The following is a 27,523-nucleotide window of genomic DNA, read 5'->3' as shown; positions in this document are numbered from 1 at the left end:
CCGGCCCTTGGCGTAGCCGGTACCTCTGTCCGTGCACCCGTCCTTGTCCCTGCGTCGTCGCTGTCTCTGCCGCTGTCCTGTGCCGTCAGCTGTCCGTATGCCTTTCCCTAATCCTGCCTTTTCCGTGCCGCTGGAAGGCCGCTCACCTTCCTGCAGGCTGCTGCACGGCGCTGGCAGGCTACCACATGTGTGTGTGTGCGTGTATGTGTATATGCGATCCTTCAGTCCTAAGAGCTCCTGGGGTGCTGTCTAGGGTGTTGTAATAGCTTGGCTCTCATCTGGGAATGGAAGTTAGCACATAATGAGGCCATACCTTTGTGGAAGTGCCCCTGTAAAGATTAAAATGTGCCCTCGTTGTAGCCCTACTTTTTACCCATGGAATGGCTGTTTAGGTCTTCCTCCAAACAGGAGGTGCTGGCTGATTCTTTGGGCGTCGCAGGTATAAAGCCTGCAAGAAAAATACGCTAGGAAAACTTCAGATTAAATGGGAAGGTAGGGGACCTGTTGCTGTGTGTTTATATAACAGAAGGATTACTGCTGTGGCCAAAGGGATAATACTAGCATGTTGCTCACAACAGTCCTCATCAGATAGAAGAAAAAGAAAATTATGGTTTTCACTCAATCATTTTCTTGTAATCAAATGTTTCTATGTAATGCTAAGGCCTATGAAATTTAGTTCCTGTTACGTGGGACAATAAAAGCCAAAATTACAAAATGAGAGAACTCCCAATGATAGCTCTTAACCTGGCATTTTGAGGCTATCAGTAATAACACCAAGGGCCACTGAGTCTGTTCTGAGATAGGGTCCTGCAGACCTGGACTGGTGCACATGCCTAAGACTAGACCAAGGAGTTTCATGTGAAAATATCCTTTTCTTTCATAAGGTTACATTTCCTGGTGTGTTTCTGGCTGAGAAACCAAGATATTTCTCAGTTTGTGCATCTTGGATGAGCACAAAAGGGCAGAATGAATGCCTGTCCCCCGTTAACTCCTCTCTTGTCTCATAAGGTGTGCTTTGAAAAGGTGTCTTTGGTTTGTTGTATGTTTTGGGATAAAAACTGATGTCTCAAGTCTTGTATGAGATGTAATTCAGGTGTAATGTTATTTATCTTTACAAGTGGTAAGTTATTCTTGTTTCACATGTATCTCAGCATAATAAGAATCATTATTAGGTCCATTCCTCAAATGGAACTTTACATTTCTTTAAGATTTTATGATTTAGAACGTTGACATTATTGGTAATGAGAGGTCATCTCCCACATGGACAGTTCTTACCTAATATCAATAATAACAATAGTCTATATGAGGGTAATTGAAGTTAGTTTGATTCAGATATGATAGATCTGGGATCAATATGACATTCCAATTATAATATGGCTATCATCTGTTGAGATTTCTGTCTGTACAGAAGACATATGATGTAAATGAAGATCTAAATGAATGATGGACGAGTGGTTTTAGTGCCCTTTTACATGTCACTCAAACACCTGGAACTGATGATAAGAGGAGTCTCGGTGTTTTTCCTGTACCTTACTGTATGTTAATGTATGTTGTGTTTGAAGACTGCTTTTTAAAAAATGGTGTAAGACAACATGTCTGTGTCTGCTGACAAGCAAGCCCATGCTGAAGCCATTTGCAAAACAGGTATGCTATAAGTTTAGAGGAACAGTATATTTCTTACCTATTTGATCCAAAGTCTTCTTGATTGTTTTTCAAATTACTCTTACTACCTGTGTGTTTCTCTAAAATTGTTTACATCTGGCTCGCGAGAGGCTTTTCCTTGAGTAGCATGGTTGCTTTTCCTTTCCCCTCTGGTTGTCCTTGACACAAGTGGAAAACTACACATGGAAACACAAGTATTATTCTCATTAAGGCCTTTTCCCTGTCTCAAGGCAGATGCAACTCTAAATACATGACTCTTTGATCTCTATGCAATGAAACCCCACAGTCATGTTACGACCAGAAGTGGGAAATATAACCCACTTCCAAAGAGTAGTTTCTTATATGTTTACTTAACGCTAAGTAATTCACATGAAGTAGGTCTTGTTAGATAAGTTCATCTTTTTTCTTACCACACATTAGGGTTTTTTGTGCCTGTCACCTTCATCAGTAGGTGTTGACAAACAGTGAAGTAGCACATTTTCTTGGAGAAAACATTGGTTAGGTCAGCCCTCTTTAAAGACGACTATTGCTAAAATATTGTCTGAAAACACTGCTGTCATTCGAAGAAGGACGTTGATGCCTTCAAAAAAAAAAAAAGCAGCAAATATTAATAAAACAAGTGGTGTGCAGCTGAATGCATCTTCTCTAAATAGGTAGAATGTCCGACATTTATGACCAAATAAAACCAGTGGTAAAATTCCAGTTTACTTCAAAGGGGTCAGAATTTCACTCCAAGGTGTGCAAAGAGCATTTGAATAAGACATAATTCATTGTAGCAAAGTAGACAAGAGCTAAAGGCAGACAAATGCATTTCAATTTGTTTCTTAAAAGGTATTTCACAGGTGATATCTTAACCAATTTTGTTTTTATAAGACATTCAAACACGCTTTACATAATACACAGAAAAATAAAGGAAAACTTCCTTACATTTTCTCATTTGCCCATAACCTGTGTGGAAAATTACTGTCCTTTAAAGTGTTTAGAGTTACAGCTTTTAATCTTTTAATTTGGGATGTGTCCTATAGGATTGGCCAAGAATTCAAGTGTTTTTCCAACATGTATTTCTAATTGTACTTGTGGTTCTTCTGGTTTACAGTTCGAAGAATTTCACTCAGGGTACTGTAAACCTGATATTTTTCCCCTACAAATTACAGGCTGTTCTGAAGTTGATGCCTATATGAATGAATATGAAATTTCAGCTTTGTTTTTTCCAAAACATTGCATAACTTTAAAAATGTAAATCACATCCTAAAATACACAGTAACATATAATATTAGCTAAGTGTTTTGTTCAGTGGCAGCTTGGCAAAAAATATGACAATTATTTTGAATAGATATTAAAGTGTTCCTGTGAATGCTGATTTGTTTAATGAGTGTTATAATTAATTTATTTGCTTCTTACTGTTTTCCCGTAGTTGTTTGAAGGTGCTTTAGATCCTGCTGCAGAAAGCAAAATACAGAAAGTATGATATTTGAATAAGTGATAATTAAAATTGAAAAAGCAGATCCATGTATTCACATAATGAGTCTGTTTCTCTGACTGTCTTTCCAGAGAACATGACCTGGTACATGTTGGTCTCCCTTTATGTTGCACTTATTTGAGCCATTTGAATGTCAGCCTTTATAAGCTAGCTGCCCTCAATTAAATTACATGATTTTTCCATTCTTAGGACAGGCTGTGTTCTGACACCTAGTGTGACACACTAACCTGACACTGTGCTTTTTTATTTTTCTATCAGCAATTTTGGGTTTTGAAGTCTGTGACAAGTCGTCGCATTTAATGGTTAGGCAGTCTTTTAAAAGCTGAAATCTGTTGCTTGTAGGGGGATGCGGGAGGGAAAAAAATTATTTATAACAATAGCTTGTCTATATTCTGTTTTGCCATTGCTAGTAAACTTTCAACAGTCAGTCATACCTACAGAAGCACATGTTTAGTTAAAATATTTTCATCCCTTAGCTTTAATTCACTTGGAATTCCTTTGTCTTAAAAGGGTTTCAAGTTTTTGTCCTTCTGGAGCGAGCCATTCCTGTTAAAATCAACAGAAGCTCAAGCACAAGGCAGTGACTGTCCCATTGTCCTGATGGATTTACAGTCCATCAGGTGTCAATCACAGAGACCGACTGTCCTGATATTACTTTTATGTGTGTATCTATTCTAGTAATAATGAAAATAATAGTAGAAAAAATACTTAAGGAACCAAAGTAGAAAGTAGCTCTGCATCTATCTCCTTTCTCATCTATCATTTATCCACTCTTCTCATTCCTTTGCTGTTCTCCCTCCATTCCTTTCTGTATGTGTAGCTTTTGATTACAGTCGCAGGTGTAAACAGTACATCTATCATTCAGCCACCCTGCTATATTTTATTTTTCATCTCTCACTTAATGTAATAAAATTTGAATTTACTCATCTTGTGTCTTCAGGTAATAGGCAAGTAAATATTTTTCCATATGCTAATTGATTTGATACTGTAAGGGATATTAGTATCAGGATACTAAGGATAATAGTGTTAGTTTTATGTCATGCCCCCTAGCTTTCTCTCCCTTATAAATTTAAATTTACTCCATAATTTCTTGTATATTGTGGGTACACACTTGAGTAGAAAAAAATTATTTTCTGATTTGAATAGTTTGAATGATTTGTTAGGATCAGTCATGATGCTTTAGTTTCTTCATCCTAATCTTCTTGTTTCTGATAGCAGTCTAGTTTTCTGGCTACATTCAACCAGAACACAAAAATGTGAAGTTCATCTTGTTAGATAGTCATCTTCAGGCTTCATATTGTGTGTTCTCGTAAGATGGGAAAAAGGCAAATGGACATGGGTTGGCAGGTGAGTGCTACTGTTGAGGTCATGGATTATGGAGCATTCATGTATGTTCTAAAACTGCAGGCTGTTTACTAAAATTGGTTATTATTCTATTACATCAAATTAAAAATATACTTTATGTTCCCCATGTAACAAATATTTCCGGTACATTTGGTATTTGTTTTTCAAGATATTTTGCTTGACATAGTAATCTTTCCCTTTCCTTTTTGCTTTATGCTTTGAAGAGTTGCTGATATATTAAAGAGTAATTTGTGATATTATTCCTGGTTCAAAAACCTCAGTGATACTGGAGAAGGATGCAAAAACTAAATTGACATAATCTATTATTATTATCTCTACATAAAAGCCTAAACAAGGGGGAAAAAAGAGAGTGATCTAGCTTAGTACAGAGAGTGTTCATTTTCTTGCATGATTACTTTCATGCAAGCTTTGTGGGTATCATGCTGTCAGATAACTAGGTGTAGTGTATAAAGCTTGTTTGTCCCCTGGGCATAGCATAGTTTTTCTATAGTGTGTCAGGACAGAAAAGACTGATCAGTAATACCTCTAAAAGGGATGAGACTCTTTTAAGTAATGCCAAAGGATTTAAAAATATCATCAGCATATTCTGGCCCTTTAGAATATCTGTTCTTTATTCTACATAGTACTGACATATCCTTCATCCATGAAATGCCATCTCTTTTCATACTTGTTGTTGTTTGGCTCTGCAAAATTTTGCAGCTTTGAGATTTGGCTTACTTATTGTACTGTGGGGTGTACTATCTTCTTTCAACTTTTTAAATTTAAAAGATATTGGCAAAAGCAAAGTCTATTCCTCACAAGAGGAACCCGTGCCTACCTATGTCCTTCGTACAGCAGAAGTCAGACCTCACATGACAAAACTTAGTATTGCCTTCTTTTCAGAGTGTCAAAAGCTCACAAAAGTTTTTCTTGGTTGTTGTAAAGCTGGGATCCATTAGAAAGGCAGAAAAGCAGTGTGACTAAAAAAGATGAAACTTTGAATATGATCAAACGTGGTAGTCTCATTATTAACTTCTACTGAAAATTGTCAGCCTTGTAGCATGGTTTGCAGGGTTTGTTTTTCCTCTGATTAGAAGTGAACATCTCCTCACTTCTGTAAAGACACAGAACCTGTCCAAGTGAAGGAGGCAGCAGCTTTTTTAGCAGAATATCCATTGTGGCCATCTTAGTGTCACACCTCAGGAAGGCAAAACCTCTGCTATAGTTTCTAAGCCAGATACTTGACAGTGTGCCATATAGCTTTCCTCCTGTGCTGGGAGCTTGTGAAAGTATTTTCTTTCTCTGGCTGTGCCACCTGTATGGAGCAGCACTGACCTCCTTTACTCAGAACAGTTAATAGGCTTCTGAAGGGAGAAAAGAGCTAAAGACAAGTGTGATGTAGGGCTTGACAAGACTTTGCCATGGTAACCCAGGACGATTCATCTCCCTCATCCAAGTATGTACAATCCCAGGCACCTCATATCTGGTCATGGTAATCTGGGGTACCTTATTTCTCCCCATCCGCATATGCAGAGTCCCTCATATGTTTTATGTTATAAAACATCAAGCATGCTTTATCTTCTGAAAGTAACCAGGATAGCTTGCTTCCTCCATCATCGGCACTCAACTTTGCACAGGTACCAGTGTGATGACCAGCTTCCAGTCTTGGAATTCAGACAAAAGCGGTGAGATCCTTGGGGAACAAAACAGAACTTTGCACATATATGGAAGTCAAGCCAGTTAATCGGTGCAACTTGTATTATCTGCCCCTGCAGTGCTATCCTTTGAGCTGTACTTCCATGCGGTTCCACTGATCCCCCATTTGATTAGGATTTGTGTACTGATAATGCCATGCTTTCGGCAAGCCAAAGTTGTTGATTGTTGTGCTTTGTCCTTGAGAGACTAGCATCCCCTTTTTACTTGTAATACAGGGATACTTACACCCTCAGTTTGTAGGACACTGCTTGCATGCTGTATGGTTTGTTGGCCAAATTACACAATGTTCATTTACTATATGCTGGCTCTCTGGAGGAAATACATTTTGAAAATTATGGTGGTTGTCTTTCAACACTACTTTATGATGACACATCTGCTGAACAAACATTAGAGTGTTGTAATTTCATATCAAAATTTTTATTTTATTGCTGCAGTAGGCAGATTAGAATATTTAATTCTTTTCCCTGTGTGAGACAATTTCTAATTGTACTGAAAACATCAAAAAATCAAGATCAATATTTAGTAATTTGTGTATAAATATATGCCCTATACATATTTTATGAAATATGCACTAGCACATCTCTATCACAGCTCTGGACATTCTCTACAACCTAAATAAGTAGTCTCCCTTCAAGTCTTGTAGTTGTGTCCATCCCCAACATACTTTGGCTTTAATGCGTTGAAAGTTAATGACAGCATCAAACTCCAGGACTGCTCTGCTAAACCAAATCTTCCAAAACCAGTGCAAACATAAATGGTTTCCCAACCTCTTATCCTCTTCATTTCCTGTTCAGAAAACAAAGTAATCAGCTGCAGCAAAGTAAGAGTTCTGGGGATATATTGAATAAGCCATTTTCTGGAGAAGTAGTTTTTCTTTTAGTCAAGCCAGCAGAAACCCCTGATGTTGTTGTGTTCTTTCCTATGTACAAATACAGGACCAAATGGTTTGGGTGTGCTGTATTTCTCTGGTTTTGTTTGCTGTGTTCAGGAATGCAAACTGAAATGTTTCCTGACAACAGAGGAGGACAGTATGCTGATTTCCAACATCTGCAGGATTCTTAACCCTGCTAAATAATGTGCCATTCCTGTACCATGCTTCCTAGGCCCACTAATGTTGCAACTACCACCTGCTCCTGAAAGCATAACTATGTGCGAGACGAGCAGCATTCTGTCAAGAGCATTCACTCATTCATTCATATTTGTAAATTCATGAAGTTTTCATTGCACAGCAATGACAATTCCATATAACAACTCTGATAACTATTTTTAATAGGTGTCTCTTTCTTCCTTCAGGAGGGCATGACTATGCATTTTATGAAGGGAGTACAGGAGACTTTCTGCCTGTTGTGGTATGGATAGAGAATTAGCCATGACAGTTTCTCCTTATTTTCCGGTAAGTTGCCTGAAACTAGTGCTTATCATACCTGTCTGAAGAAAGGACTAGAGTGTTAGTGACAATTTTGTGTGGAATGGAGTTTGACTAACTCTTTGACCCTCTTGAGCAGAGGGGAATGCCCCTGCACACTTTTGAATATAGAAGTGCTGAGAGAATGTACCAAGTATGGGCCATCCTAACAATTAAATTTGTTACTCACACCCTGTAGGTTAGTAGAAGATCTAATAACATAGTTATATACTTTCATCCACAGATGGTGTGAAAGGTCCAGTCACTTAAAAGATTTTCAAGATTCTTTGTACCAGTGGCCTTTGGGGATGCCAGATTTCTGTCTATTTTCTTTATCTCATGTTCATGCTTTGTTTTTTTCGCTTTGCCTGTTCTCACTCTTCTCTTGAGGGTCTTTTATTTTTGTAAGGCCACCCACTGCCTATTCTTTCTGGGGTTCATTGTTTCCAGAAGGAGAAACAGCAGCCTAGAATAATAATATTTTCATACTTCTCACTACATTATGGACTAGATTATGCAAAAGAAGAAATGAAACTGACTTCAGTTTTATTAATATGAGTGTATTTCAGCATACAATAGCTTTGAGGGTCATCTTTCCTGTGGACTCAGTTTTGCACTGATTCATTCAGAAGGTTCTTGTGCTTACTCTACAAGTAATGGCATTATTCTACTAGTAATGGCATATTTCACGTCACAAAATCAGGTATTATGTATAAATTGCAAGTGTAGAAATACTAGACTTAAAAAAAAATCTAACTGTTACAAAGTTCTGCCTAATACAGGAATACTTTCCATACATTTGGAATAGAAATTTAGAAATATATGCTCAGGTTAACTAAACATTACATTGTACAATTCTTTGTATTGGTCCTTAAGAATCTGATGAAGACAAAGAAGGTGGTGACATGTTTTAAAGGAACAGGTGATTTGGGGGCAACTTCAAACAGAAGGAGAAATGGCAGCATCGCCGCATTTCTGTGTCTGGGTCTGGGCCAGCCAGATGCTGCACTCAAATTACTAATATGTCGTCATATTTCCTTCCATATGTACCTTATTTCTTTCCTTCTTATATCACTATTGCTTATATTTTATCCTCATTGCATAAGGGTAGGGGCAAATGAAGTTTGAAGGTACTGTACCATGATTTTTCTGTCATTCTTGTAGAAGAGATTAGCTTCTAGAAATGCACAATTCAAAGTCTAAGATAAGTGAACGTCTGTTGTTGTCAGGCATCATTAATGTCTTTACAATATTTTTCATGGCATTATCTGCCTGGAAAAGCAAATCTGAATTTCTTTTTCACATCACTTTAGAAAGTGTCCTTTGGGTTAAGCTAGTCCACCTCCACCACTGTACGAAAGGAGCTGCTACTTACACATTAAAGAACTGTATGCATTTTTTGTAGATCAAGGGTTCCTACTCCCCTTTCTTCACAATACTGGCTTTATGAGGAAGTTTCAAAGTCACTACCAAGTGCTTGGGTCAGTGCCTCAAGCATATGTTTGGAACATGCTGGCCTTGTGCATCATGTTCCCCTTCTTGTACAGTTTATACCAATTAAGAGAGCAGACTAAAATCAAAGTGCTGCTTTTCATAGGAAAACTCCTTTGCCACTGTTATTTGCTGGTGAATTTGCTGCAAGGCTTCTTTAGCTAAAGTGCCTCCTTTAGTCACTTTGATTATGCAGTTTCAATGGAGGTTTTGAAGTGTTCTGATTATAAGAGTGATGCATATGCAATGATTAACAGTTATTATCAAGGGAATAGCACCAAAAATAGAGTTCTGCATGAAGACAACTATTAGAGAGCTTCCACTTCAGTACAGAAGGAAAAATTAGGTAAGCCTTTATGGTAAGGATGAAGATCTGGTTACAATTTTTATGACCTATTACAGAGTCTATTTGAGTCTACTTTTGCTATTGCGTTTGTATCTAGATATCATAGACAAATTTCTGGTGAAAATCAGGTCAATGAGTTAGGAATATTTAGGAAAGGAAAAGATATTCCTGAATTTCAAATTCAAAAGACAGATTAAAAATATTTTTTCTTTTTAACCATCTCCTTTTATTTTGGACATAAACCAATCTGTACATTTCAATATTTGGTAAGGATTTAGTGAGCAAGTTTTTTCATATTTTTGAGCTGGGTCTTCTGCTTCCTTCTGAAATCTCTGGGCCTGTTTGCACTTACTGACAGGCCAAATAGGCTGAGGCACCTGGTGGTATGGCAGTGTTTGTCAGTCCCCCTGGTTCTACTTGGATCATTCAAATTCTTTTTTTAGTCATTGAAGTTAGCAGAAAGGGTTTCTGGGGTTTCATCTGTAAGCCTTTGAGTTTAGCCAGTGGGGTGTTCCATCTGCATGTTTCAAAGCACTAAAAATTACTAGGACTGTGTTCTTCTGACTATTTACCTGATATATATATAGAGAGAGGAACATATCTCAGGTGATCAGTATTTCCAATCTAAAATGATAGCTAGCTAGAGTAACTTGGCTTTGCCTAAGTCCTGGTCTTGTATTCCTCAGTATGCATGTTTTACCAACCCTATATTTAAGAGTCATGTGTATTTTAAGTGCTACCACAAATATGTTGAGCTGTTATGAGTTACATTCTTTAAATCCAGCCATGGAGAATCATGAAATCCTTCAGCTTGATATGGACCTCTGGGGGCCACTTAGTCCAAACTCCCCTTAAAGCAGGTGCAGTTAGAGTAAACTGCTTGAGGCCTTGTGTGGTTGAGTTTTGAATATTTTCAAGGAGAGAGAATTCATAGCCACTCTGGGCTGACCACCACCATGGTAAAAAAAAGTGTTTTCCCTCCATCTAATTAAAAGTTACCCTATTTATTCTTGCCTTTCCACTAAGTATCTCTGATAAAAAGCCTAGCTTAATCTTCCCTATATCCTCAGATTAGATAGTCATAGGCAACCACACAATCTCAGAATAACAGAATTGTTTCTATTGGAAAACATTTCATGAAACCAACCCCCTTGCTCACACAGGGTCAGCTAGAACTCGTTCCTCAAGATCATGCCCAGTTGCTCATTGAATGTCTTAACTTTTCTGGGCAGTGTGTTTGACCAGCTTCACAGTAGAACAGTGTTTTCTTGCATTCAGATGGAATTCCATGTTTTCAATTTGTGCCCATTGCCTCTTGTTTCTGAGCAGCACTGAAAAGAGCCTGGCATTGTACTCTTCATTCCAACCCCTCAGGTATTTAAACATGTGGGTAAGGCACCCCCAAGCCTCTCTTCTCCAGGCTGAGTGGTCTCAGCTCTTTCAGGCTTTCCTCATCTGGAAGATGTTCCAGTCCCCTAGTCATCTTTGTAGTCCTTCACTGTCCAGTAAGTCCATCTTGTTTTTGTATTGGGGAGCTCATAGCTGGACACAGTGATCCATGTGTGGCTTTAGTGATGAGTAGAGACAAAAGACCACCTTCCTTCACATTCCTTCAATTCCGTTCCTAATATGGCCTAGGAAGCTGTTGGCTACCTTTGCCATCAGCTTACGTCACTATCTTATGGTCAACTTATTCATGAAAATCCTCAAATCCTTTTCTGCAGGGCTGTTCTTTAGTCAGCCAGGCCACAGCATGTAACACTGCTGTGTGTTTTTCCTCCCCAGATGGAATTTGCATTCATCCTTGTTGCTCTTTAAGAGTTTACTCTTAGACATCCTTTTTCTGTTGGTCCAGGACCCTCTGAAACTCACCTTATCTCTGATCTACAATCACCTTATAGATCAGCTAGTCCTTCTAGTTGTGTACTGTGTACTTGCTGAGAGATGTACTCATGGTTATTGGTGAAGATGTTTAACAGTGCTGGTCCCAACACTTGGATATGCCACTAATGACTTGTCTCTAAACCAGTGATTGCAACACTCTGGGCCTGGCAGGTAGGCTGTTTTCATCCGCCGCATTGTATGCTTATTTAACCTGTATTTTGCCAGCTGTTCTGAGTCTGTTAGGGGAGCCAGTGTCACAAGTCTTACTGAAGTTGATGTAAACAGCTTCCACTGTTCTCCCATCATCCACCAAAACAGTTACATCATCCACATTGTGGAAAGTTACCAGGTTAGTCAAGCATGGCCTCCTCTTCATAAATCCGTGTTGACTACCATGTTGTGCTGCACCTGTTTGGAAAAATGGCTTCTAGGATTAGTTGTTCCTTTATCTGCCCAGAGATTGTGGTGAAGCTGCTCTGCCTGTAGTACCCTTGATATTTCATGTTGCCACTCTTGTAGACAGAAGTAACATTTTCTTTCCTCTACTCTTCAGGAATCCTTCCCAGTTGCCATGACATTTCAGAGGTAAAAAAGAGTGGACTTGCAGTGGCATCATGCAGCTTCCTCAGCACTTGTGGGTCCAGCCTCATATTCTTCATGAGCTTATATATGTACAGTTTGTTTAAGCTCTCTTTAATCTATTTTTCCTTTCATGGAGGGCCAGGCATGTTCCAAACTTTCCTCTGTTTTCTGGGGCTTGGGATTCCTCAAGGACAGTTGTACTAGAAAGCATGGAAGCAAAGAAGGTATTGAATATCTCAGACTTTTCCATGTTCTTTGTTGTCAGCACCTCTACCCCATCCAGGAAGAGTTTACATTTTCCCTAGCTGTCATTTTATTCCTTTTGCTATTTGCTACAGCTACACATAGAACTCTCTTTTGGTCCCCTTCAGGTGCAGAAATATTTCTAGATTCAACTCCAGGCTGGCCCTGGCTTTCCTGGTGCTATCACAACAGCTCTGTACTTCTCCTGCATAATCTGTCCCAGCTTTCGCTGCTGTGTGTGTTTCCTTTTGAGTTCAGTTAGGAGCAACATTGTCGTTCCAGTCTCCAGCTGCCTTTCATTTCCTACTTGTTGTGATGGAGCTTGTTGATCTTGTAGGAGGTGATTCTTGAATATCAACCAAATCTCCCCTCCCCTCCCCTCCCCTTCCTGGAACTTCCCTCATCTTCCTGGAACTTCCATTCCCTTCCCTCCAAATCCGGAGCTGAAGAAGTTTCCCTGCCTCTTGCACACTTCTGTACCATTTGAAGGAGATCAAAAAAAAAGGAAGGAATTTGGTAAAAACAACAAAACCAACCAAATAAAACCCCAACCCACAATCAAAATAACCTCAAAAACAAAAAAATAAACAAAAACCAAAACAGAAAACCTCTCCAAAACAACAGCAACAAATAACTCTAAAACAACGGCAACAACAACAACAAAACTCAGAAGAAAAACAAACCCCTCCAGATCCTCAAAACTTGAGCAAAACCCAGCTGCATCCACCCAGTAGCCTGCATCAGTGTGCTGACGCTCTCAGCTGTGCTTGGAGAGATGAATACAGGTAATATCTGTCACTCACAAAAGCTTTTTTGAGTTGAAATTTGCAATGTTTATATATGAACTTTGGATGATGTGCCACCCATTCTCTTGCCTGTGTTATTTCAATAAATTGAAGCAAACCAGTTTGATAAGCTTTTATTGATGCCACAGCTCTATCAAAACTGTGCCTGAGGCAGAGGCCTTTCTGATCCTCCAGGGTACATCTGTGTTCCCAAAACTGGTCTTGATCCTCATGGTAAGAGGATTTGCAAACCCTGAAATCTCCTGCAAAGCTGTAACTGTGAGGATGGGGCTATTTCACCCCAAATATTGGCAGCAGGTGTCTTGTGGGATGGGCATTTTGGGGTGCATGTTTGTCAGATGGAGGCATCGCTTTTCTCTCCATCTTCTGCTGTCACAGAGCAGAGCAGGAAAGGCTTTTTTTTGCAAACCCACTTGTGTTCAGCATCACATCTTTTAACTTCAAAGTCTTTGCCTCTCAGTGTCCCGCACCCTTCATCCATCTCATGCAGAGAGGTGCCAAGCCTGTAAAACAAAAATTGTATTGCTGAAGAGGAGGAAACTCTCCAAATCTTGCAGAAAAGGAGAGGTGGGGTGGGGTTGTTCTGCACTTTCCCTGCAATGTCTCACTGTGCATGCATCATTTCATGCCGGAGGATGACCTGATTTGAGGAGAGTTGCTGTACCTGCAGTAAGATCTGCAAGGAGCACGTGTGGAGCATGAAAAGCCATGTTATTTCATGGGTCTGGTGGAAGCTGTGGGGTTACTGTGCTCCAGTACAGTTCCCCAACCTTTGTTGTACAGAACTTTGCTGGGGGAAATATGAGACTCTTGCATAAACTCCAACATCTTGGAGAGATGGATCAGGGCTTGAATTAGGTCTGAAATGGAGAAAAGCTGCTGTTTACACCAACAGACTGTGGATACACTCACATTTTGGGGTTGAAAGGTGTGTTGTCTACCCATCTCCACACCTTCTGATGTGACCTTAATCCAATCCACACTGGTGGTGGGCTCTTGCCTGTAACAGCCTTGATGTGCTCCTGGAAAATAGAAGTGACCTGTTGCTCCCAAAATCTCTCTTTGGAGGGTTTAATGGCAATCAAATTCACAGAGTAAATCTGACTTCCAAATTCATGAGACATGAATTTCCCCTATACTTTGAATGCTTCCCCAAACCCTCCTGTTAATAGGCACTTTTTTCTTCCCTGCCCATCTAAAAATCAGGACTTTTGTGTCCTTTTTAAGCCTTCTTCTCCCTATTTACCTTTTCTTTCTTGTCCTGGAGCACCACCAACTGGGAGTCCTGGTTCTCACAGCTTTTCATGCCTTGAGTCCAGTTTCCCAATTCCTCAGAAAGCCAGTAGCATCTTTCCCCATGGAGCTGCCAGTCCTGGGGACACAGCTTGCAGCCAGCATAGGCTGAAGGGGAAGAAAAGCCATGAGACACTCCGAAGGGCTGTCAGGTTATTCCCCAGCCACCAGCTGAAGGTACTGAGGGATTCCCCATCCCACACCCCAGCTCTTTCCCCATTGCTGGGTTTTTCACTTTGATGTGGTTTTACCAGCCATTGGAGAGAAGGAAGGTTACTGAGGCTTGGTGACCACAAGGACATTATTGGCTGGTGGAGGTGGAGTGGCCAGGAACCTCCTCCCTAGGACTGATGTTGCTCCTCCATGGAGGAGGGATCAGCAAAAATTGCATGGAAAAGAGGAGTCTTCCTTGCAAGACTCCTCTTTGCCAAATAACTCTTGTGGTCTCACAACCCCAAAGGTCTCTCTCCTTGCAGTAGAAGACCCCCACAAAGGTCTCACCTGAACATCTCCCAGTAGAGTCAGATTAAAAGGGGGATTACCTGTGGGGTTGTCCCCTTGGGGCTTGCAGAAATACCGCACCAGGGATGAAAACATGCACTGCTCCACTTGGTTCCTTCCCTGGATCCCACTGCCTAGCTGCGGGATGCTTGTCACCACTGGCTGTGGGGACCCCTGAAAAACTTGGAGCAGTAATCTGGGGTGAGAAGCTGCAGCCGTTTAGGGATAAAAACCACAAACCCCACACAACTGGGTTTCATTTTCTTATGCAGTTGCTAAAGCTGGCCTGAAAAACATGGCTTGTATTCTTCACTCTTGTTTGATAGCAATGGGTATAATCCAGGTCTACTCAGAATGGGTTTATTCTTGATGGGTGATGTCACATCTCTGCAGGACAACCTTGTCCCCTCCAAAGACTGAAATGCTGAAATAAACCCCAATTTCCCTCCCTGGCTGCTCACTGTAGTGTGAGGTGTAGATAAGAGCTGGTTACTCACCCTGCACACTCAGCACCACCACCAGGACCAGCAGGATGAGTTGCCCCAGGCCCCCAGCTATGAGAAGGAGCCTGTGCCACCATGGACAGAAGGCAGGTGCTGAAAGAGGCCACATTTGCTTTAAAAAATGAAAGATGAAAATATTGGGGGTTTAGAGGAAAAAAAAAAAGCCCCTCTGTCAAGCTGGTGAGTTTGAGCAGAAGTTTACAGCTTCTTTGCTTCCTCCAAAGAAGTAAATCACCACTGATGTGGTCTAGGGTGAGGGTGGTTTCTCAGGTGGAAGAGGGGCTTCAGGAGCCTCAGGACCATCCTTGGGCACCCAGTGATGGATCTTGGGGCATGGCAGACCATCTGAAATTGGCTTAATTTAGAGCTCCTGGTATAGCTGGGAGTTGGTGAGACAAAGGTCACTCCAGTGCTCATCTCCACCAGGATTCCAGACAGGATCTCAGCAGCTTTCCTTCCCATCCAGGTGTGTTGGCTCATATTGGGTTTCTTGGCACCCATTTTGCCCCCCAGATGAAGAGTTTCGGAAGCAAAATGGCTTCCAGATATCTGTCGCCCTCTCCCATTCCTTCCTTTCTTTTATTCCTCCTCTTTTCAAGCCAAGATGCTACATTAGAACCATTTAACCCACAACAATATTCTCCATGATCTTGGAAACCTTAACATGGCGATGAAGCAAGCAAGCAAACCTAAAAGTAAACAAATCCAAAAATCTTCCCAAAATTTGAAACAAGCATTTTCTCCCCAAAATAGGACTTACCAGGATGCTTCTCAGCAGAAGAACTGTCCCTAGGATGCCTTAAATCAGCATAAACTATTTCCCCAGCCATGGTTGCTCAGAAGGTCCCAGAAGCAGCCCAAAAGTGACACGGTCTTTGGACAGCCCCTTGCCTTGTGAACTACGCACTCACAGCTGCATCTGCTCCAGGAAATGGTATTGGCTGGGGCTTTTATCTGCTTTTCAGTTTGTACATATGTACATATATGTGTGTGTGTGTGTGTGTGTGTGTGTATGTATTCTACACCCTTCCCTTGTAAGTGGAAGCTGGTGAAGAGGGAATGGGTGTCTTGCAGCCAGGAAGAGGCGGCACACCTGGAGGTGTAGAAACATCTGTGGGTTTTGGTGGTTGTGTTAAACATCTGTGAAAGCAGAATTAATAAGTAATCATTTCAAAAAGCCTTTAAATAAGGTTTTTGACTGTGAGGAGGTAGATCAGTGTGACCACAGGCAGGTGGGGAAGAGACAGGTGACATTTGGTGTTTCTTCCCCAGAATATGGGCTGGGTGTGACTTGAAATGTCTTTTGCTCCATATGACTTTTTCTGTTGGTTTTGACATAGTATTTGGTCTCTGTTTTATCCTGGAGCAAAGAGATCCAATGTGGTCAAGGGTTGCCCAGCTCCTGCCCAGGATGAGGCAAGAATCCGGATTTCCTGCTGGCTGCCTGCTGCTAATGAATTTTATTTTGTTACTTTATTTTATTTTGACTTTTTCACCTGCAAACCCATACTCCCACTCCTGATGTATCCTTTTACACCATCTAGACCTATGTTTCCTCCAGGTTTGGGACTCTTTGACTACTGCATGGAACAACCAACAATTTCCAGCCTACAGTAACTTTTTCCCCTCCCTTTTCTTAGGGTTTTTTGGTGTTAAGCCCAGGTTTTAGTCAGTGCCACAATATCCCAAAGCAACACCTTTTTACAGAGGCAAAAATGATGGGTTTTTTCCTCAGATACCCAAAAAAAAAAAAAAAAAGCAAGCAAAATGCAGAAATTTGCCCCAATAGCTACCAGCAGCCAGAAACAGGTTAAATAAGAAGATAAACCCAAAGGCTCCAGTAGGAAAAGCACTGTGTTATTTTGTTTTGAAATTATTTTAAAATTTTAGTTAAAGTAAAATAAATACTTTTATTTTTAATTTGTGTTTATGTACTTTTTATTTTTATTTTTTTTATTGTCTCATGTTTATTTTTAGTTTCTTTTCCCCCCTCAGCCTTTTATTTGTCAAAGAAAATTTTTGTGGTGAGCTGCTATCAGCCAGCCTTCCTGCCCTCTGCAAAGGCAGCTGCTCCAGTGGTGTGTGACAAGTGATTACAAAAAACCCCTAAAAATACAAAATAAATTAGGTTTTAGGGTAGCACCTGCATCTGGGTAGCTTAATTGCAAGAACACTTATTTTTTTATATTTTTACAGTAAAAAACCTTATAAAATGTGCTGAAGGGAACTGTACTTCTCCCTTGTAGAATCCCTGAAGGCTGTTCTGGGGTGCCCTGACGTCTTGGAACAGAGTGATCTCCAGTAGTGTTTCCTCCAACTGCACACTAAAAAAAGCATTTTTGGACTGTCCTTCTCCCTAGCTGAGAAAAAATTCCGGAAATGCTGGGAAAGAAGGTGAAGTGGTGCTCGGTGGAGCTGGAGGGGAACCCCTGGTTCTGTGGGTGGGCGGGTGGCCCTGGGCAGGCAGCCCCCTCTTCATTGCCCTCGAGGAGGCACAGGAAAATCCCTAAGAACACAATAAAATAAACCAAACCAACATTCTTTTAAAAATACTTTGTTTCTCTTCACAGGAGCAGGTTGTGCCTCAGCACTGGGCTTGTTCCCACAGAGCAGACACAGGTGACAGCATTTGGGATGGGCCTGGGGCTGAGGGGAGGTGGTCTTAAATTTTGACTGGAAGAGAGAATTTCAATTGCAGGGAGAAGTTTTTAATTGCAGGAGAAAATTTTAATTGAAGGGATTTTAATAGGGGAAGATTATTTTAAATGGGGGGAGCAAACTTTAATTTAGTAGAGAAAACCTTAGTTTTGGAGAGAAAATATTAACTGAAAATAAGATATTAATTGAGGGGAGAAGGTATTAATTGGGGGAAAAACTTTAATGGGGAGAAAAGTTTACAGGGAGGAAAATTTAATTACAGTAGAAAATTTTTACTGCAGGGAGAAAATGTTACCTGAGGAAACTTTAATTTTAATTTTTAAGATTTTAATAGGTGGGGAAAACTAATTTGGGATGATAGTGTGATTACGGGGAGAAAACTTGACATACAGGGAGAAAATTTTAACTGAGGGGAGAAAAGTATAATTAAGCAGATAAAACTAATTGGGGGGAGAGGAAATTTTAATTGCAGGGACAAGATTTTAATTGTGTGGGAAAACTTCAGGTGCTGAGAAAAGTTTAAATATGGTGCAGGGAGAAAATTTTAAATTGTGAGAAAATTTTAATTGAGCATGGAGAGCCTTTGTGACACCTCTGATAGATGAAACTTTGCTTGGCAGGTGAGGCAAGAGCACCTGGGGTGGAACCCCAAAAATGGAGGAAATAAGAGTGTATTCCGGATTTTTGGGCATGGAAAGGAACAAGCGGGCAGGTAACTGTAGGGCAGTGAACTGTAGAATCACTGGGTTTGGGTTTTTTTTTGATACTTCTGTAATTTGAGAATCAAACCCAGCTGAAGTAAGGTTGTAGGACAAAGCTTTTTCTGGCACTTCCCTTGAGGGAAAATTTTTCTCACTCAGCAGAGAGAATTTTTGCTCTAAGCAGACCAATTTCAGACACAATGGGTTATCCTAATTTAGCATTAAACTTTCCTGAGGCTCTTGAGTAACTGATTCTTTTAGGCATATTTTTTCCCCACAAATATTCCATTTTTGGTTGATTTTTCATTTGTTGATTTAAATTTTTTTAATATAACTTTTTTTTTTTTAATATTTGGCTTTTGACTTACTTTCTAATATTTTTTCCAGGAGGAATAGGGGAGAGGAGGGTTTTTCCCATGACATTTGGTTCATATGATGGGAACAAAAAGGAAAAATCTTACACAAAAAATGGGGGAAGTCCTACTGGATGAAAACACTAAGATTTTTGTATAAAACCCCTAGGAAAGAGAATTTTCTTTGATCATGGTGAAGGGAAAGTGCACATTCTGGATCACAAGACACAGAAATGGAGGCACCATGACCCAAAGTGTCTTACTTTAGGTGGAGAAAAAAACTCCACTGGACTTTAATAATGTGCGGTGGGCGGGGTGGGGGGGGGGGGGGAGAACTGTTCCCCAAAGAGCTCCCATAAATAAAATATAGCTACTTTTATTCCATGTGAAGAAGAATATTTGGTGTTTCTCACCCAAAATGACACCAAGTTCAGTGCCATTGGCACAAGGCCAACCCTTGATGATCCTGGCATGGCCTGTGGCGTGCTGCTGCCCTGGAAGCCCCTGCAGAGACACTGAAGGTCTGTTCTTCTGCAGGTCACAGCATGGAGATGAAGCCGGAGGCACGTGTCGCCTGCCAGGTGATGCTGGCAGTGCTTTTCGCAGCTCTGCTCATCACAGCCATCGCTTTTGCAGGTGAATGTCGAAGTTTTAGTCTCACAGGTAATGTCTCTGAGATATTTTGGGTTGTTGCATTTCTGACAGACTTATTTCCATGTTCCTGTGGAAGACAAAGCCCACCCAAGCTGCTGTTCTCTCTGGGAGAAGGACATTTCAGAGCAGTCTTTCTACAGAAGAACAAGCCCATCCTCATGGTGTGGGAGCTGATGTCATCTAGAAACCCTTAGAAAATCAACAGGAAGAGCCATTTCAGGAGTACAGTCACACAGAAGTATTGTTTACAGAGAAGAAGGGGCCTGGAGATGTTGTCATGAGTCCCACCAAGTCAAGACGTGTGCAGGAATAAGAGGACATTTTTCCTGTCATTTTCACTACTTTTGTGTTAATGACAGAGAGCAACACCCAAGGGCATATTTAGGGATAGGGCTACTCTGAAACTCCTCTTTAAAATGGGTTTTTTTGAAGTCTACCACCTTCTTTGAAGGTGCAGCACCTGTATTTCTTATACAACATCACAAGCTGGGCCATGGTGAGCTTATTTTCTCACAGGATCTCTCCTGGTATCTTAATTTTTCTCTTTTCCTACAGTTGAGGCAGGTGAAGACTTTCAGAAGCCATGGGGTGGAGGATGATCTCCCACCCTGGAGAGGCAAGGGGAGGGTGCTGCTCGTTAATGTTGTTCTATTCTTAATGACAGTGCAAGCTTTTCAGCCTCATGCCCAGCCCTGCTTTCAGTGCCCCTTTGACTGGATCAGGTACCGAGGAAAATGCTACTATTTTTCTGAGGTTGAAGGGAACTGGACATCCAGCCAGGACAACTGCTCAGCACTTGGTGCTTCCTTGGCCATGCTGGACAGCACAGAGGACTTGGTAAGGAGACAAGAGGACCTGCTTGGCATGGGGGAAAAAACCCAAAAGCACTGTATTTGAAACCTTTTGGTTTCTGTGACTGCTCTTCCAGGATCTTTTTTGAAGATCTGGGGTGAGAATTTGGGGAAAAGGCCTTGAGGGTATGTCATTATGGGTCTGTTCAAATTTCTCACTGAAGCCAACTGCTGCAAGGACTGTAGGGATAAACCCCTGTTTCTAGATGACACTTTTTGGTAGCAAATTTAAATGTTCAAGCCCCAAAGAAGCCCTAAAGCAGCATGAGCAACTGGTAAAATGGAGGGTTTTGGTTGGAAGAAGGTAGAAATCTTTCCTTTCCCTCTCTTTCAGAGTTTTGTGATGAGGTACAAAGGCATCTCAGAGCATTGGATTGGCCTTTTGCGGGAGGATGAGGAGCAGCCATGGCTGTGGGTGAATCGCTCACCTCTATCTCACCTGTGAGTCCACGTTTTTCATTATTAAGGTGTTGGTTGGTGTTTCCTCAGCCACAAAATGTGCATTTCTTCTTGTACTTGAGGTACATCCAGAGGTAGCAATGGGACAGTGTTTGGGAAGGGCAGCATTGCATCTGGAACTGGTCTTTGTTTTCCCCTTTGACCTAAAAGATGGGAGTGGTGCATTTGGTGAGAAAATCCCAAGTTTGGATTTTTTATTTTAAGTTTATTTCTCTCTTGCAAATTTGGGTTTCATATTAGAAATAGATCAGCGTCAGTGTTTTGACACGCTGGTGCTCATGAGGATGCCTGAGAACTGAAGCTGAGGGAAGCCTATGTGTGACTTTCCTCCTTTTTCCTACTGCTCCATCTGAAATGGGTTATGTCCTCTGTACTTCCAGGTTTCGGATCCATGGTAGTGGGCTCTGTGCTTACCTGGATGACAATGGGCTCAGCTCCTCCCACTGCAGCACTGAGAGGAGCTGGATTTGTAACAAACATGAGCTGCAGAGCTCAGGCAAGGGCAACAGGATGAGACGGCCTCCAAACCTCTGTGTCAGCTCCTTGGGTGGTGCAGGGAGGCCTTCTCACTCCCAGATATCTAGTGCACCATAGGGACATGAAAGAAAATCTCAAAAATATTTTTAAATCCCTGGGCAAGGGGTTATTGGGGTTTCCAGAGGCCAACAAACTGTTTCTGGGACAAGGCAGACTTTGGGGATCCACATGAGATAGTTTTTGAGAATCTGGGGGGGTGGGGGGCAGGGCAGCTCTGGGGGCTCTTTTTGGGTTTGGGGCAACTTGGTGATGGCCTGAATACAGATGCCTTCTACTTCTTAGAGAAAAAGAAATTTATTCTATCCAGAGCATATTTGCATGCTAAGTACTTGGAAATACATCTCAAGCATAGGGAACAGCAGAGGAAGTACATGGAAATACATCTCAAGCATAGGGAACAGCAGAGGAAAAGAGTGGGGTCAGTGGATGTGAGCACATCCTTGTGATAACCAGGGGATTTAAACGATATAAAACAATATTAAATGAAAAGTTTTAATATGAGGAATAGCTGCTGGTATTAATATAAAGTCTGCAAAAATCAAGATTTTTAATTTGTGCTGGAAACCCAGCCAATCATAGGCACTGAGGTCAGCAAAAGGAACATTCCAGAGGAAGCTGTATTTGGGAGGAAAAAAATGAAGATTTTAGCTCAAAACATGCTCAGGGAAGTCCAGCTCCTGTTAACAAGCTTTGCATGAATTTAACAACTTGAGATGAGCCGTGCTGAGCTCAGACCCAAAATCCCCATGGCACAACCCAAAACAGAGACATCTAAGATGAAGGAAGGACCATGAACTGAGTTAGAAATTACTCCAAGACTTGGAAAATTAGAGTTGAGGAGCATCAACCAGCATTTCCAACCACAGTGATGCAATCAGCTTTTGGGAGGATCCTTTCAGGGCATCAGCCCTTGGGGGACAGTTTAATGGTTGAGAGGAGCACGCAAAAGTAGGGGAAGACCCTCTCCCCACTGAAGGAGGCAGGCAAAGTGAAGATGCGTTGGCGGCTGCTGACAGCGTAGAAGGAGACCTGTCCCACCTCGTAGTCCAGGTAGACCCCAATCTCCCCATTGAGGAGTGGGACAGAGGTGTGGGAGGGAGCTGTGAGGGCAACGCAGAGCTCATCATACTTCTGCAAGCCCCAGATTTCAGTGTTGGGCTTGAAGAGGACCCGGCCTTTCCTCTGCACTGACTCACGGGCCACCCCCACAGCCCAGAAGCGCCCATTGGCCTCCACCTCCCAGTAGTGCCGGCCCGAGGTGAAGCCCTTGCTGCCCAGCATGCACGGGTCTGTGTCGAACCGGCCTGGACCCTCAGGCCACTGGCATCGAGGTCTGCCCCAGGTGGCTTCCTTCAGGTCCTCAGAGAGGATCACCTCTGGGCCCACTGTGGCTGGATCCAGGGTTACATCCACTGAAAAGCAAAACAGAGAATGAATCAGAAGCCAAATTTAAGCCTAGAGAAAATACACCCCCAAAATGCCTTCACTGGTGACTTTTCAAAGAGAAAGGAAGAGGAAAGGTGAGGCTGCAGATCTAAGTGTGAAGAGGTGGAAGTAGGAGATGGAAGTGAGGCTGGAGATGGAAGAACAAAGAGATGGAGGTTGGAGACGGAGGCCCTAGGGAGACAGAAGGTGGAGCTGGAGAATCTCCAACCCCATTGAATATCTCAGCCCAGAAAACACAAGGAGCAGGTACTTTGCTCCTTTCGAGCCGCCTCTGATTACCTTCAAACTGTTTAGCGGTGTGGTAGTCCAGGGCAAGGTCCCATGTGCATGGCCGTGGTTTGAGGAAGAAAGCCATTGCACCCTCAGGGTCCTCTCTTCCTGACTGGAGGCACAGAACAAGGAAAGAAAGGATAAAATCCAATTATTATCCTTCATCACTATCTCAGCTTCTGCCCCTTTCTGTGTAAAAAAATGTGTTTAACTACTACATTTAATCAAAGTACTTCTAGAAAATAGCATTCTTTTTTCTTCAACAGTTGCAACAGAGCTTGGTTCATTTATGGGAAGACCCTTGGAGATGGGTTAAATCAATTAATTCCCTAATGACTATGAAGGGAACATGAGTAGCACATGTGATGAACCCATCTCCATTGTAGATGTTATTATACCCCCAAATCTCCATTCCTTGTGCTGGCTGAAGGCTGAATCTATCCATCTTAAATTCATCTCTGCCTCCACCATTCATCAGTCAAATCTGACAAAGTTATTTGAGTGAGGAAAGTCCCTAAAATTGAGATAAGGCACATTCACCCCTCACATCCAGAGAAATCTTGTGAGAGGGGAAGTTTGCTATTGACCTTGGAGAAAATGTGTATGAGGGAGATAAGAGCTGGCGCCAAATGGCTTCAAATTCATCCTCTGGAAGTCAGTGTGGGGTTTTGCACGCAAACAAGGGATTGCCCGTGCTAAAGGGCCCTGGGCATGAGTAATAAAGCCCCAAAATTATTTAATAAACCATGCTGTGACAGTTGAAAACAAACAGGTTTCTTCTTTTCCATGTGTTTTTGTCTCCAAATCTGCAGATAAGGGGATTAAAGCAGCAGGGTAATGAGTAAAAGTGAGAAAAAGGTGAGAAAATCACCCCAATGGAGACAAAATCAGGAGCCATGCTATTTCTCACCCAACTTCCCTGGCTGGATTGTTACAGGTAGAAGAGAAGTAAATAATCATCATGACCCTCCATTGCAAAATACCTTTAAATCCCGAACAAAGATCCTGAGACCAAAGCAAGGGTAAATCACTTCCCTTCTTGAGTTGATGGGATGGGGAGGGGGCTCAAAACCCCCTTCGCCCCCAGACATGAGGGTGATGTAGCCCCCCTATCAGCACTGGGATTTTCCCCCTTACTCAAACCTTCTTGGTGTTTCCCTTGCTGTTGCTGGTGCTGTATTCAAGTTCCTCCAGATGGTTTTCTTCTACTGGCTGCTTCTCCACTGCGTTTTTTCTTCTTGGGATTTTTTTCTTCCTCTCTCTGGCACAGGCTCAGCCAAAGCTCAGTCCTGTCTCAGCCTCTGCCAGCTTTTATCAGCCAAGAAGGGAGGAGCTCTCCAATCTCTCGCCTGCAGATGGGGCCATGACGTGCTTGGACACCTGTCCCATCTGATTGCCCCCTTTCCCCCCATATCAGGGCCATTTATTTTCTCAACACACGCACTGGGGAGGAAAGGGAGGAAAATTAAAGCACTGCAAAAAACCCCATTATTGCACAGCACCACAAGGGAAAAATCAGTTAAATTTTGCCCCCCTAGTTCCCCAAACCTGACTCTGGCCCCTTACACATGACGGAGGTGAACAAGGCAAAGCTGGGAGCAGCTTCCAGGTGAGGAATGTGACAGCAATGTCTGGAAATAAGACAAACTTGTGGATATAACATTTGTTTAAAGACTACTTGTAGGTGATGACATTTGCTTTTCCAGCTGGGCAGCTTGTGCCGGGAACTGAGCACAGGAACACCCAGGGGTGGTTCAAGGGCAGGCAGCTTCACCCCGTGCCACGGCCAGCACCCAGCACTCCTTTCTCCTTCCCAGGAGGGCAGCATGGCCACAGCAGCCACACAAAACCCCTGTGCTGACACTGGCCAGAGATTCATCTCTTGGTGCTGAAGGGACAAAAGCCCCTCAGGAGGCAATGGGTGAGACAACACAGGCTGTGGTCATGAAGACTTTTGGAGGACCGGATGAGACCTGTGAGGTGAGATCACCTTCCTGTGACCCATCAGTCCTTCCCCCTCTCTCTCCCTGTGAAAAAAAAGGTGCAAAGTGAAAATATTTTAATTTCTTCTTGGGAAAGCAAAGCTCTGGTGCCTGCTTCTAGCTGTGGGAAAAACACAAAGTGAGTTGATCCCTGCTTTCCAAGGAAGGCAATGAGGGGGCTTTTTTAGGGGGATTATATGCTTTCCTCCCCAGAATAATGTAAGATTTTGAAGGTGGGATTATACAAACAAGGTGATTACTTCATTGTGGGTTGTTTTGTTGTTTTTGTTTGTGTTTGGTTTGGTTTTTTTGGTGTGTGTGTATTCAGGAGAAAATCCAGTCTCACGTGCAATCCCTAAGGAAGGTGTTGGCAGAATTTCTGGGCTGGAGAGCAAGTGAAGAGAAGAGACACCAGGACTACCTGGTACAGGGGGTCCCCTGTGTTCTTCAGCAGTCTGAATGAGTCTTTGGGTATTTATTTTTCCCCAGGCCCCTCTTGAAGAAACACGTGGGATTATATCCAAGAGGCATACTGGCACCCTGCAAAGCCCTATACCCAGTTGGGGTGGTTGGTGCAGATCCTAGGCAGGTTTGGCAAGCACCACCTCCATGTGCAGCTGCTTATTATCCACACTCACACTTTAAATCATTGTCATGGTGCTGCTCATTTTCATCCCAGACTGAGTCATAAAGGGACATTTGTTAACATGGAATTAACACTCTCTCCTGCTTCTCAGGACCTGGATTGGTTTTGGACAGAATACAGAGAGGAACTGCATCCCCAGCCCTGCCCCAGTGTTACAGCCCCCCTGGCTACAGCAGAAGCACTTTTGTCCTTTAACTCAAAAGGGGAAAATTCAGGTCTGAGGGTTGCATATGGATTTCTTGTCTCCTCCAGGAGATGAGTGAAGCTGAGCGGTGCCGCATCAAGGCTGAGTTTGAGCGGCTGCGCCGGCTGCGGGCAGAGCGGGAGCGCGCTGTGCTGCGGCGGCTGGCTGAGCTGGACGGCACCTTCGCAGCTACCCAGGCCGAAAAATCATTGCAGGTGGCCGAGGGAGTTGCACAGCTCCACAGACTCATCAGGCAGCTGGAGGCCAAATGCTTGCCCCAGGTGAATGCCTTTCTTACCCAAAGCTGTCCCAAAGTGCTGCCTATGGGGTCTTGAACTCCCTTTTTTCTCCCTTTTTCCTTTTAGGATGTTGGGAGGATCCTAAGCAGGTATGTGGCAACTGGTTGGTTCACGTCCCTATCGCTCCAGCTGTGGAGAGGTGCTTGGCTGCTACATCCATCACATAACATCTGTCCCTCTAATTTCTTTTACCAGCTTGAGTGAAATGAGGCTCCACCTCCCCTCGGGGCTCCCCAAGCAGCTGGAGAAGAGCCTGAGCTCCTGCTGCCACCAAAGTGATGCTCTGTGGGAGGCCCTGGAGAAGTTCAGAGGTATTTGGGTAGAAATCTGATATTTTAGGAGAATTCGGAGGCTTTGGGGAGGAATGCAGAGGTATTTGGGATAATTTGGATATTCAGATATATTCAGATAATTGAAATATTTATCTGTATTGGGGGGAGGAATTCAGAGTTATTTTGGGAGGAATTCAGTTGCATTTTGGGATAATTTAGTTATCTGGGGAGAAGTCAGAGGCATTTCAGGAGGAAGAGGAACTTGTTCAAGGGAAGGGCAGCAGCAGGCTCTGCACCTGCTCACTCCCCACCTTCTTCCCTCCTCCCAGACATGGATCCCCCCAAGGGTCTCCCCACAGCAAAGATGACGCTGGAGACTGGCACGACTCCTCTCCTACAGCTTTTGGCAGAGAGAAAAAGGGTGCGGTTGGATAAGGAGGAGGAGCAGGATGAGGGCAGAGAGCTCCGCTGAGGCCAGGAGCTGGCTAGTAGCAGTCAGGGGGTCATTGCCAGGAGATGCAGGATGCGGACACAGTAGATGGACTCTGCAAGATGCCACCTGGGCATCCTCATCCTAGGCGCTGCCCATACTCCTAGGGAGACAAATGGTTTTATGAAAACTCCCCTCCCAGCTGCTATAATTAGTAACCAATCTTCTCTTGCTGCTTAGCATGTAGGTGATGAATTAAAGGCGAGAAAAACCCCAACAAACAAAAAAACACCCCCGATTTTTCTTTTGTGCATGCGCGTGCGGGTGTGAGTGTGCGTGTGTGTGCGTATGTGTACGCATAGGCTAGATTTTAAGGTATTTCTTGGTTCCGCTGGGCCAGGGAGAAGGGAGCAGGCGAGTGAGGAGCATACACGGGTCCTGATTCTCGGGTGCGGAGTGGCGGACCTGTCCCGGGTCCTAAACTATACAGCCTTGACTGAGAACAGCACGTGTCGCTCCTCCCCG

The 27,523-nt window shown here is 42.7% G+C and overlaps 3 protein-coding genes across 9 annotated transcripts; 1 reads left to right on the top strand and 2 right to left on the bottom strand.

Moving 5' to 3' along the window:
- Nucleotides 1-42: 42 nt before the first annotated feature.
- On the top strand, nt 43-27,501 carry LOC102040053 (E3 ubiquitin-protein ligase TRIM7-like). 6 transcript variants are annotated; one of them, XM_031060779.1, is made up of 15 exons: nt 43-187; nt 7,496-7,595; nt 16,010-16,190; nt 17,503-17,650; nt 17,827-17,875; nt 18,535-18,626; nt 19,506-19,631; nt 20,287-20,459; nt 20,808-20,914; nt 25,003-25,165; nt 25,496-25,591; nt 26,066-26,278; nt 26,363-26,385; nt 26,492-26,607; nt 26,898-27,501. In XM_031060779.1, exons 6-15 carry the CDS (start codon nt 18,569-18,571, stop codon nt 27,038-27,040), a joined length of 1,218 nt encoding a protein of 405 aa, XP_030916639.1. In that variant the 5' UTR covers nt 43-187; nt 7,496-7,595; nt 16,010-16,190; nt 17,503-17,650; nt 17,827-17,875; nt 18,535-18,568; the 3' UTR covers nt 27,041-27,501. The 6 variants fall into 6 exon arrangements, with proteins under 6 accessions (XP_030916639.1, XP_030916640.1, XP_030916638.1 ...); XM_031060780.1 differs by lacking the exon at nt 43-187 and adding an exon at nt 4,022-4,489 and having other exon boundaries at nt 19,506-19,604; XM_031060778.1 differs by lacking the exon at nt 43-187 and adding an exon at nt 4,022-4,489.
- Nucleotides 13,247-16,152, bottom strand: LOC102037444 (killer cell lectin-like receptor subfamily G member 1). The gene is made up of 6 exons (XM_005425573.1): nt 16,017-16,152; nt 15,251-15,349; nt 14,795-14,935; nt 14,206-14,360; nt 13,872-13,981; nt 13,247-13,462 (listed from the first exon to the last, which is right to left on the bottom strand). The coding sequence occupies exons 1-6, from the start codon at nt 16,084-16,086 to the stop codon at nt 13,294-13,296; spliced, it is 744 nt and encodes a 247-aa protein (XP_005425630.1). The 5' UTR covers nt 16,087-16,152; the 3' UTR covers nt 13,247-13,293.
- Nucleotides 21,745-24,573, bottom strand: LOC102039883 (butyrophilin subfamily 2 member A2-like). Of its 2 annotated transcripts, none has more exons than XM_031060784.1 (3): nt 24,169-24,573; nt 23,195-23,297; nt 21,745-22,881 (listed from the first exon to the last, which is right to left on the bottom strand). In XM_031060784.1, the coding sequence occupies exons 1-3, from the start codon at nt 24,274-24,276 to the stop codon at nt 22,373-22,375; spliced, it is 720 nt and encodes a 239-aa protein (XP_030916644.1). In that variant the 5' UTR covers nt 24,277-24,573; the 3' UTR covers nt 21,745-22,372. The 2 variants fall into 2 exon arrangements, with proteins under 2 accessions (XP_030916644.1, XP_005425644.1); XM_005425587.2 differs by having other exon boundaries at nt 24,329-24,565.
- Nucleotides 27,502-27,523: the final 22 nt, after the last annotated feature.

Source organism: Geospiza fortis, unplaced genomic scaffold (assembly GCF_000277835.1).
Source record: "Geospiza fortis unplaced genomic scaffold, GeoFor_1.0 scaffold491, whole genome shotgun sequence".
In the NCBI taxonomy this organism is placed as follows: Eukaryota; Metazoa; Chordata; class Aves; order Passeriformes; family Thraupidae; genus Geospiza; species Geospiza fortis.
The sequence above is the reverse complement of the archived record's forward strand: the minus strand, read 5'-3'. Positions and strand labels throughout refer to the sequence as shown.